The 12,424-nt window shown below is 51.7% G+C and overlaps 1 protein-coding gene across 1 annotated transcript in view; it reads left to right on the top strand.

Moving 5' to 3' along the window:
* The window catches only part of LOC122384042 (GAS2-like protein pickled eggs), a 72,883-nt gene that overhangs the window by 55,354 nt on the left and 5,105 nt on the right, over nucleotides 1-12,424 (top strand). Inside the window, exons 4-5 of the mRNA XM_043371009.1 lie at nucleotides 10,899-10,992; nucleotides 12,315-12,402. Coding sequence (XP_043226944.1) covers nucleotides 10,899-10,992; nucleotides 12,315-12,402 — 182 coding nt within the window. The remainder of the gene's footprint in view (nucleotides 1-10,898; nucleotides 10,993-12,314; nucleotides 12,403-12,424) is intronic.

Below are 12,424 nucleotides of genomic sequence, written 5' to 3'. Positions count from 1 at the left end.
CAGGTCATTTAAAATCGACATGCAAAAAATTAGAAAGGTGTTCTTTCTATAAGTTTCTCATTTTAATGCATACAAAATGGGTTTCCGGGGGGTCGGTACGACCCCAGCTCGCCGTTTCGCCTCTAATGGAGCTAGAACCTTGCGGAAAAAAACGAACATGTGCGCCGTTACAAGATGCATCGAATGATACCACATTTTAAGGTCTCAGGTTCATTGGTGACCCCTGAGATCATTTCAAGTGACCCAAATTACGGGTCCGGTTTTTTGGTAGATAACTTCGCAACAAATGGTCGCACAGCCCCGATTTTAGCATCTTTGTGTTTGCCTAGCTCCGGCGCGTCGAATGGTATACTGTTTGTTCTGGTGAGGTCAGCTTAAGTCGCTGACCTCGTGTCAGCACACTGCCGTGTATTTGGCTCCGCTCCCCGACCGGGCGGCCCAGCCGGCAGCCAGCCCCCGGGCATCACGTGACCGCCCCGAGTCCGCGGCAAAGCCAACCAGCGCGGCGCTGGACAAACAGCGCCGCCACAGAGATGGTTAACAGTCGGGTCAGGCCACGAAGCTGGGTGAATGAGATCATATTGCACATCATTCGATTCGCAAGGTCTTCCCGAGTCCATCGGTAGCTTTCCCGTCTCTCTAGCTCAATTTGATCGAGAGTTATTGACGAAAAACTCTTATGACCCTAGTGACGTACGAATGACGTCACGCAAGGTCAACAATGCAAACGTGAGGCAAAAATGACTTCAATTGGACTTTCAGTAACCAGTGATATCACTAGGCAGCTTTACCACGCCATTCGTAGGCTCTCTTCCCGAAATCACAATTCGAGACCATTACGGTGACGCAAAATAAGCACATTTGTAGAAAGAACACCTTCCTAATTTTTCGCATACTACTTAATAATGATCCAAAAATGTTTTTAAGCAAATAAAAATTCCAAAAAATTTGGTCCCAAAGGCATAAAAATGCAAATGAAAGGAAACTCGATGTGTTATATATCAAAAATAGTTTATATTTCAAACTTTTAAAAATGCATATTATTCTTTGTTTCAATGCAAGTTCAATGCCGTATAGCATTTGGCATTTGGATTATCCGTCTTAGAGTTACAGCCCGCCAAACTTGGCGCTGCAACGCAAGATTCAAAACATGTTATACCTTATAACTCAAAAACTACTCATTGGATTAGTCTGAAATTTTCACAGGAGGATTCAGAGCCCCTGATTACCCCTTAGACCAATTATCGTTAAAATCCGAGAGATGAGGGTGTCAAATTGGAAAAAGTGGTACGATCTATCGTGGAATGCCCCGGCTGTCACCCTGCCGTGAGGTTAGATGTAATTAACCTAAATGACATAAGTCGTAATATACCACATCAATATTTAGATTGGAAAATTTCCTGACGTGCTTCAACATAAAAAGTATATTTTTTCGTGTTCTTATGTTATGTTCTTTGCCAGATGATAAGGGTAAGCGGCACTCGGGGACACGGATTACAAAGATATCCTGGTAGCTTGCAAACGTTTAACAAGATGTAGATATTATTCTAATAGGTATGTAGAACGTAGATGCATTTAGATATCTCCGTGTAACGTTTACAGATAAGGGGACCGGTACTTTCCACAGTGCTAGGTCCGGGTGTAGGAAGGCATTCTTTTGTGGCCGGCGTTTGGGCCTTCAGCTGCTAGCACCGGCTGGTTGCCGTTATTACACATTCCTCCAGTGATTAATGTCGACGGAGCTTCCTTATTTGTCGGGTGAATGGGGCGACATGTCCGTTTAAGTGAATCGCTTATTTATCACGCAAAAGTCGCACGTAAACATGGAAGCCGGGTTGCGGACAAAGCTGTTCTTAATCAGGCGGACAATCGCAAGGTACAGACAACTTCGCCATGCATTTTGACGGCAAAAACTGTGTTGGTGTTGTTTTAAGGAATTTCGCCTTTCACCGATTTGGGCGAACCTGTCGTCTGAACAATGCCCAGCGCCGTTTGGAAACAGCGTCCCCTACACGAAACCCTGCAGCCTCGGATGGTCGCTGAGACGTGATTGGGCAACGGTATCCGGGGCTGCGCTAATGATGCCCGGTAGTGTTTTATCGCCTCATTGCTGAACTATTTTTTATCCAACTAACAAAGACATCAGGCAGCAGCGACCTATAAATGGGCCCCAGTGATTGCCATTTTTGGTGAACAATGGGCTGTTGATGTCTTTATGCACGATAATCACCGCACGCTATGCTTGTGTATTCTGACTTTCTTCCGCCCTGCTATTCACTTATCTACTTTTAATCGTACATTTGCAGTTCATGATGCGGCCTCAAGCATTGCTACGCTCGACAAAGGGGCTTCATCTATTTGTTCGAATGCAATGAGCGTGCAATCATTTCAAGCTTTCAATCATTTTCATCTGAAAATCTAAGGGAAATATATTTTTAGGATTCATTCTATTGAAGCGGCTTGCGAGTTGCGACTTAGAGCTTGATCAACTATGCCTAAAAATCACTAAGCTGCTCGGTTCCATAAGAACGTTTTAATTATATTAGCTATTATATTAGCTATACCAAGTAAGACAAAATGGGAATGATGAGGAAAGTAACGTTTATTTTACCTTGTATAATTAAATCACGTTTTTGCTTTCCACTTACGGATGACGAGCACTGCTGTGTGCGCGGCAGTACCTAGCCTTTGCGCCATGCGTGATGCGCGTTCACAATTCACCCCACAATGGCCATTTATGCCACGTTATACCATTGAACGCGACCATATCATTAGCGCCGGAAATTCACGAGCTGCGCCGGTCGGTGGCTGTCACTCTGTCCCTCATCCACCGGCGTGGTCCCGTCGGCAGAGCGGCGGGGCGTGTCCCTGTGTACCGGCGGACAGGTCCACCGTCCACAATGCCGCTCGGAAGTGGGCCAGTTAGCAGTCATTCAGCGCGGCTGTCGTTAGCTCCCTCACCCCCCGCCCCCCGCGCCGCCCGACAGAGCCGATTTGCCGGATGGCCAGGCAACCTATTGTCCACGGTGTCAGCGCGGCCGCCCATCGTGTCAGTCCAGAGGTCGGCGTGTCACTGACACCGAGCCCCGACTCCCGGGTGTCGTGAGCTGCAGCACAGAGTTAGAAAGGCGCGACGTTGGCTAACCGTTCAGCTGACCGACGAGCGCGCTGATGCCGGCAAGGTGACGGCCGCGGCTCGGCGGCTCGTGACAGGGAGCGGTGCCGTCGCCGTGTTCCCAGCTGGCTCGTGCCGTTCGCTAATGGTGGGAGTTGAGTGGACCGAAGCGCGCAGTGAGCTATGTGCGACCAACCGCTCCCTGAGCTGTTGGGCGGCGTTGCAACACGCTTAGCGAGACTGATCTGCTGGGCGGGAACGGAGCTGCTGCAGGCGGGTCCGAGCGCCGTCGGAGCGGTGTTCTATTGACCAGCAGAACAAACGGAACATTTCAGGACACTAGTGTCTCGCCCTCTCACTGTTTTACAAGTGTGATGGACTCGAACCATGTTACCACCCCACCCACTGTCCGACCCGCGTCTCCACCCTTTGTCGCCTTCCGAGCGGTCCTCGCCGGCGCCCCACCGTCGCGGCCTTGCCGGAAGGGTGGACCAGACGCCCCGCTAGCCAAAATAATCTCCGGCTGTTCGGTGCCGTGTGTCATGCTGCCCGACGTGCCCGTAACCCATCTGGTCCCCAGCTGGTCCGGTCGGTAGCCGAGTATCCGCGGCAGACTGCAGAATATAGCCTCCCTGAGTCCCCTGCCAGGTGTATACCGTCCTGAGGACTGTTCAGACCGCCCAGAGCGGCCCACCGAGTCATCCACTGCCTCGGGGAGTCGGCCGGCCGGCGCACGGTCACATGGGAGCCGTTCCGAGCGACTGGCCGTGGCCACACTTTCCATTCTGTCGGCTCGCGCGCTCGTCGCGGCGCTGCGGCGGCGCCCGTCCGTCTGGACCGTGCTGCCAACCGCAGCCGGTTGCCTCACGCTCCCAGTCCGCGGAGGATTGCCTCTCGGCGGAGGATTGCCTCCCCGACCCGGAGGCATTTGGCCTCGACGCGGTCCGAGCTGGACATTCGGGTCAGCAGAGGCGTGACTGTGTAAACACTGGAACATTGGCGAAGGCGAGCTGAGCGCCGGACGTGTGTGCGCGCTGACGGGAGTCTTGGTGTTCTGCGTGACGGCCTTCGACGGCTGCACCGTCACAATTCACTCTGGTGTAGGGAGGCAAAGCTGTGGGCATAGGCAGAATACTCAAAACTGTCCAATCGTAGTACTGTAGCTGAAGCGCTCCAGAGAGAAGCTCTCCGACTGCAGCTGCGGCCTTGAAACCATGGGTTTCAATCAGCGCTCATGCATATTCATTCCGTTAGATAAGATTGTGCTGGCGGCCAAACATAAACAAACATTGCACCACCGGGATTCTGGGGGCATGAGAGGGAGATGAAACATTTTATACTGTAAGCGGTGCGTCACGTTCAGTGCCTTAGGTACACTATCGGAGTGAGATCTCCGGTTTAGAACGTTATGAAGAGCTTCAGACGAGTCGTTTATTAGTGCAAAATTAATATCAAGAACGACCACGACAGCCCTGAGCCCGCGCTGGATTACCTACGGTTTCAAAAATAGCATGGCTGAAAATGTGCATGACAGTCTTGCTATTATAGTGTCGTCTTAGTCATGAGCTGCTTTTTACTTGCATTTAATGTTCTTGAAAAAACGCATGAGCCTGTTATGTGCATGAATCGTATAATTTATGCCGCGGTTAGTACGGGTTTCGAGTTTTCATGACGCTGGCGGCCTTCAAAGTTCGCTGAACTGAAAGGTGATGGGTGATGGTAACGGTCTGATGTTATAAATGTCACTAATCTGTCTTAGCAGAATATCGCTTCTCCGATAAAAGATGCATTTTTTTAGGAAAAATAAGCTCATAACAGTTTTTTATTTATGTTTTGACAGAGGTAAGACATACAAGTATCGGCCTCTATAGTGAATATCAGTTTACAATTAGTCGGAATCGAGTCGCCGATACACTCTTCTTTGTCGCTGTTGGGTTCTTGTTTCAATGTTAGGCCACCGCTATACACTGCTGGCATGCTAACAGCGGTCAGTTCAAACATTCGCGACGGTCCTTTGAAGTCGTTTCGGCGGGCCTATGTCCCAGCTTCTGTCGGGGACTGTTTCGCCTGATGAGGCTCGCGGGCCGGTGGCGGGTCCAGTTGCATCAGCAGCGGCCATCTGGCCAGCCGGGTGGGGGTTGATCGAGGCCGCCTGCCCGCACACACATCACCGGATCGGGAGCACGGGTCACCGTGAGGCCCAGCCGGCCCCGCAGAGTCACGGCCGGCCGGTGTCCCCTGCAAGGGAACCTGAAACACCTGGCGCCGGCACGGGCAACGGGTCACGAATCACGGACGGCGGGACTTAGTCATTCACCTCAAGCTCAATCCAAGTGTTTGTGGTACCGGCGCACAAATCCGGCTTGATTTAGAACACTCAATATATTCATCCGTTTTCGTTCTTTTTAAGCCATTTGTTTCCGTTCTCCAGTTGTCGTTCTCGTAGCCTGTTCTCTTTCTCTTTTGCGCATCGTTGGGCATAACGACGACGTCCGTCCCTCACCAGCATCAGACTCTGTCCCTACATGGCACGGAACTTTGTGAATAAGGCTGTCTGCCCGGGACACAGCTGCCTCGGCTCCAGGGCGAGCGAGGCAGCTCGCTGTGGCGTTATTACGGCCATAACTCGAGCCAAGAACAGCATGCTTCACCTTTATGGGGCGTTTGTCTTTTTTAGGGAGTTTGGTCCGGTTGCTCCATTATCTGACCGTGTATTTAGTTAGTTCGTATATGGAACAAAGATGCTTTGTGTGTTGATAATGTGACTGGATAATTCATGATGTCGGTACAAGGGACCGGTTGACATAATCGTATTCTACAATGCTTGCTATTTCGCGACTTTTCATATTCAGTCTCGGGTTACAGAAGGCGTGCACGGGGCGCGATCTTACTTTGGAAATGTGTCTGTCGCCCTGATTGATTCATTGCTGAATGATGGGGCGGAGTTTCAAACATCCTGTCTTCTTCTGCGATCGCGGACTATCAATGTGGTGATCGGCTGTCGATATATGCGATAAAACTGCGATGCGGATGATAGGCGCCGGGCAGACGAACACGTGCCTCAGTGTACCAAGCAGGTACTGGCGGAATGATTAATAACCGCCGCCCAGCCCGCTGATTACCTCATGTTAAATCAAAACGACCTATCGTACGTCTTTCTCCATCATCGCATCATAAATGGAGGGCAATAAAACCTATTCGAGCGTCTACGAACATCGATAGTCATTAAAAGCGGCGGAGATATTTCTCAACGCCCGATGATTTGTTCGCATTAGTGTCACGTAGCCCATTCTTTTTGGCTCCGTTTAGAGTCAAGAGCTCATGAGCGGCTGTCATGCGAGCTCGTCACGCCCATGGTGTTTGCGGCCCTGTATCAGTATTCGAAATATCGTGTCTCGTCTGCCTCACAAACGATGGATGTTTTGGCTACGCAAACTGGCATGATCTACGTTCGGACATGCGAGCTTAGCTATCGTCACAAGGCTTTGATTTGCGTTTCCTACTCCTGGCTAAGATTACAGCACCGCTATTTGAGGGCTTTGAGGGTTTTTTGATTGCCTGCGTTACTCTCAAAAGATAGGGCTTGAAACCGCAGTGGTGCGAGGGGTTCTGGAAGAATTCGTCTTGATGACCGTCTATTTTGGTTATGCAGGGAATATTGAATAGGTATATTCGGTGGCGTTACGAATCGATAATCGATGTTTGATGGCAGTGGTGAAGCCCTAATTGTCAGCTTATTGGATAGCATTTGTCAGCCACCAATCCCCCATGGGGCAGGGGCGGTTCCAGTCCTTAGGCTCTGCAGAGCAATAGGAGTGGTTGCTACGCCAGACTCATTCGCCGGCCAACATTCATAGTGAATTTGATCAAATTTATATTGAAACCAATAGATGTACCTATTTAATTTTTAAATTAGTTTTATCATGCTTCGGTAAAAAAGTTTTATCATTCCAAATTTTCGGACTTAATCATCAAAGATCTTATTTATTTCGTTTCGTTTATTCAGGTAATAGGTATATCATCGGTGCTTTGCTACTATCACTTTCACCTTCTCACAATTAAGCCTGCTGCACTGCATTGGTTAAATGCGTCACTTTATTAAGGCAATCTGCAATCAATGTTTCCATCAGCAGGTCTCTTTTGTGCTACCGAAAAATGTCAACTCTTATCTGCCGATCGGCATTTTCATTGACGCTGCGCAGCCCAATTGTTTTAAATGCCATTGAGCAGCCTTGCTGTCGGCTCCTGTTCAAACGAAAGTGCAAGGCCGGTTCGAGTGGCGCGTCGACCGCGCATACCAATCATTTCCCGACCATGCACAGTCGGAGAGAGCTCCCACACCCTCTCGTCATTGGGTCAACAGACGCTCTCCGGGTAGTGCTGTGTACCCACCGCCTCCCCTCTGCGTGTGTTCAGACGGATCCTCTCCAGGGGCCGCCCCCACTCAGGAGTCCCCGAGCCGTGACCGAGGTGGTTAGCAGTCCCAAACATGTGAGGCTGAGTACTCTGTGGGTCAGACTATACGGAGGGGCCTTCAGTAGTCCCCGAGTGACCCCGGCCCTTGGGGACCTCACGAGAGTGGCTGGCATGGGACGGCGATCGCGCTAATCCCTGATTCAGCGCTGTGCAGTCACACGAAAAGGCCGATACACGGCACTTACGGCGGCATTTGGTCGCGACATGGCTGCTAGCACCTGGAGAGAGACCCAGAGAGACGACAGGAGTGCCCGAGAGTAATCGCCGGTGGTGTTTTTATTCTGCAATGGCCGGTGTCTTGACGTCAGTATGTGTCTGCCGCGCTGGGGACTGTCATGGTACCGGCACCATCGTGGGTTGCCCGCCGTTTGTCCTGTCATGACAGGTGTCAGGACACGGTGACACCGGACTTGAATAACGACCCGCCTGGTGACACTGCCTGACATTTACCCCGCAGAAACACGTATTTTGGTGCAGTGATAAGTTATGGCCACTCATGACACCACATGGCACGTGTCTTGCAGAGCACTCTAAGCACTTAATCTTAGCTAAAGTGTGCGGAACGCCATGTTCCCAGTTGGTGGTGGTCGGCGCTTCTCCGGACTGCACACTGAAAACTTTTTTACCATTTCCTGAAGGGTAAACCCGCCATAGCATGGTAGCTTGACACACAGACGTTTTTTACCACCTTCCAGATGGTAAATTTTACTCTTTCATGAAGAGTAAACTCGCCAGGGAGGGGTAACATGACACACAGACGTTTTTTACCATCTTCTGAATGGTAAACTCTTTTGATTTACTCTTGTCTAGAGTGTAACATTTTTTGGGTTACACTCTTTGAAAGGGTAAATCTTTAACGGAACCCTTTTTTAGGGAGTAACGCATCATCTACTCTGTGCTTTACCCTCCTACAGAGAGTATATTCTTATGGCCTACCCTTTGTCACATGGTAATGTTTACTCTTTCCTTTAGTGTAAACCCCCCAGAGGATGGTAACAGACCCACAGACGCTTCCTTCAGAAGCTTCACGAAGCTTCTGTTAACCGGATCTCACCAACTAAAAAAAAAAATGTTTCAAGAGCAACAATGTAGGTATATTTGGCTTCCGTACAAACAATACGAGGGGCACACCAACCATGAACATTGTGAGACTCTTCACTTATTCATACAAATTTATACAAAGCGTTCAGCAATGCACAAGCGGTAAATAAACAACACGATACAACTTGAATGCAATTTGAATATGAATACAAGACATTCAGCGCCCTCATATTGGATTAGGCAGAGCGCACAATATTTGAAGTGAGCGACGGCGTTCCTGGGTGCAGGTCGCCCGTCTGCGTGAGATAATGAGACTGGATCACTACAGTGCAAGGCTTTTTCAAAGTCACCAACAAAATGCATAAACTTGTAGCATCACAACAAAATTAATGTACGTACTCACAACACTAGGCCACGTGGCCGTGCACGGGGTCCTGTTAACCAGGTCAAATTAGCACCACTCAACGGCACGCAATGCTCTAGCACATCGGTACTTACAATAAAATGTCCACAGAGGCTCTATAGGCGATGAACAACACACAAGCACAATCACCAACGGCCACGCCGCGCGGCACCGACACTGCTCACATCCGCTCTCGGAGACCAACGGCCGAAAACTGACAGATGCGCGCGGCCTTCAAACCGCAAACGGCCGATCTCGTTTCTGATTGGCTGATTGTTTCCATTTCAAATATCATCTTCACGAGGGTAAACAAGATCCACGCATGAAACGACTATCTGTACCCGAGTCACGATACCCAGGAGGAAAGAGTTTTCGTGATTTTCTGGATCGCGAGAGTAATATTGATATTTACATGGTAATAATACTCTTCGCTGGCGAATAAGTTCATATTAACCACGTACCGTTACTATGAACATAATGGTAGCAGCGAGTTACCCTTTCAATATACTATTATCTTGCGGGTTTGATGAAAATGAACTCTCCAGGAGGTAGTAAAAAAGTTTTGAGTGCAGACAACTAACTCGGCGCTACTCTCTGGCCTCGCACACCGCTCAGACCTGTCACAACTGTGGCGTTCGGCCATAAAGCTCCATCAGTGTCCGGCCGGCTCGTTGCAGACCTGTCTGTAGCCCGGGCGCTGTCCCAGTCCGTCTGAGCTTCGCCCGTGTCCCGTCCCGAGTTAATCTCTCGTCACTGCCTGGGCTGTGCTCGGCGGCGCCCGCTGCAGTGAGAGTGCACGACCTTGCACGCGACAGACGGCCGGCGGTTAGAGCGCCGCCCATGACCTCCGAACAGCGCCGCGGCCGTCATCGGCAACTTGGCGACGCCCAGTGATGGGCGGGCTGGACGGCCGGGCACTCCTCCAGGTCGAGCTGAACATTATGCGATTCTCGCGATCGTGAATGCATGAAGTAGACGTCTGATGTTCGGCCGGAATAGGCTCTCTGTTCTTCACAGCTACTAAGTTTTCTGACTGGTGATTCATCATTGAAGGACTCTATAGCTTTCACACTCATCGGTAGCTGGGGATGGTAGTTTTGTTAATGCTGGCGCCTGTCTGTCCGTTTACCTGATTCCGAACAGTTGCCGAGCGGCCTGCCAAACCACAGGCTAGATCGAGGAAGGTGATAGCGGTATAACACGATCGCGGAAAACGACGTCAATCGGCGCCCATCGGCACGGGCCAAAACAGCTACAACATTGCCAGAAAGAGGCCCGTTCGGCTGAGCTCGTGAACATTTTTAACCGAACGGGCATCGGCGCTTCGGGGCGAGGCGTTGCGGCGGAATTTTCAGCTTCATGCCTTGTAAATGTGGCACAGTTTCGTATAAAACGCTGTCATACCTGTGCCGAACACCGTAAAGGAAAGGTGGGCAGCGCCCTTCACCAGACATTTGAAGGGCGCCGCCTACCGTTTCATGAAACCGGGCGCCCCGAACGGACGGCGCCGAGTTCACGGGAACGGCCAGGCCGCGGCGGCGTCACATTGAAGGGCCTGTCACGCGTGCTCGGCTCGACACGCGTCATTGCTCAGTAACCGATCATGCCCCGAGTGGTGTTCAAGAGGATTAGGCTGTAAGTGCGCACGCGTGCCGCATTAACATGCTCATTACGCCATAGTTAATCACGTAATAATCTCCTTGTAGGAGCAGTCTTAGTTGATGATTTAATTGCCTAAAGGTTTCCCGCAATTTCATAATGCTTGTCGTGGCGCGGTTATACCGAGCGTTTTTCCATGGTAACTAGCTGGACCGCTTTAGCGAACATGCTGTTCATGTTTCTAACATACGTCTCTTTCCTCAGATTCTGCGCAACCACGTGATGGTTCGTGTCGGCGGTGGCTGGGACACTCTGGAGCACTACCTGGACAAACACGACCCGTGCCGCTGTAGATCAGGTAAGACCCGACCGTCTGCCACCCGTTCCTAACCCGCCGGTCACATGTGCCATCGGCGCGGGGTCCCACTGACCGACCGGGCAGGCCGGGCGCCGGGCTGCACAGCGCGGACGGGCGCGTCGGGCTGGGTGGGAACGTTTTGCGGTGAAATCTGACAGTGACAGGCACAAAGCCGCCGACGCTCCCGTTCTGGTCCAATCCGATAATGACGCCCATCGGACCGACAGACGACACCGGGCAACGCCGCTGTTTTTGGTGCGTCGCACCCCGCCCGGCGCACAGCGCTCTTTGTGCCGGTTGCATGCGTGTCTCGCGGGCGACGCGGTGTTTTAGCAGGAGTGCTGACATCCCCCGCGCGCCGCGGGGTAAGTAATTAGGTGGTTTCGTGCTTTGTCGCCCCTGATGACCCCTCCCATCCCCCGGTCAACACCGTTGTTGGGCCTTGTCAGCCGTCACCGTGCGGGCCCGCAGGGCGCCCCTGTCGTGTCCCACTTACGTTGATGCACTGTCCGCCGCTGCAACCATGCATGTAACGCCCAAAAATCAGATTAGTCCACCATCCCATGCAATGGCGTGGATTTTGTGCTGGATGGGCGGAACGGCTGTGTGCCTCAGTTCAACGATAACTTTCCGGATCGGATGGACTCACATTCCAATCTCCGCCTTCTCAAAATGAACGGCACCTCGGTTCCGAGCCTGTTTCGCGCAGTCCTCCATGTCCGTTCGCCCCCGGTCCTTCACCACCGGTCGGCTATGCAGATTCGATCTGCATGTGATGGGCGATGTTCCGGTGGGGGTGGGTCGGCACCGGGCGCAGCGCGGCGGGCCCGCCGGCCGGATGGCCCATTACCGAATGAAATGTGGTGCAGTACCGACGGCCGCGGGCTGAGTTCGCTGACCCGCTGATTGTCAGCGCTGACCCGCGGGCGCTGCCGGCGCGTGGCTCGCCCGCGGCGGTGCTAAATGAGCCTCCAGTTCGGTAAAACTCGTGGGAGATTGATGAGCGGTGTACTGCCTCACGCAGAGACGGCAGCTCAATCAGGAACATGGTGTCAGCACTAGATCAGCGCGTCACCCTCGCGCCGATTGAAGACAGCCGATGTGTCAAACATTTATCGTGTCACCGGTTACGCGAATCACAGTCGGTGCTGCTGTAGCTGTCTTTGTCAGAGCTAAGTCGATAATGTCGACGGGATGATAACGTTAGCTTGCTCGCGTGTGCTCTGAATGTTGCTGATATACGCACATGTGTATCCCCTTGTCTGCAGTGATGGCGTCAGCTGGTTCCCAGTATGTGACACGTCTTTCTCCCTTATCTCCAGGTCACCGGGCGGCCATAGCGTCACGTTTGTTCATGAAGCCGGGCACACACGACGGAGAGAGGCAGCTGTCGGCCGTCAAATACGAACGGTGAGTGACCCGGGGCGAGCGG

Source organism: Amphibalanus amphitrite, unplaced genomic scaffold, assembly GCF_019059575.1.
Source record: "Amphibalanus amphitrite isolate SeventyFive unplaced genomic scaffold, NRLGWU_Aamphi_draft 000180F_arrow, whole genome shotgun sequence".
Classification (NCBI taxonomy): Eukaryota; Metazoa; Arthropoda; class Thecostraca; order Balanomorpha; family Balanidae; genus Amphibalanus; species Amphibalanus amphitrite.
This window is presented reverse-complemented; position numbering and strand designations above follow the sequence as displayed.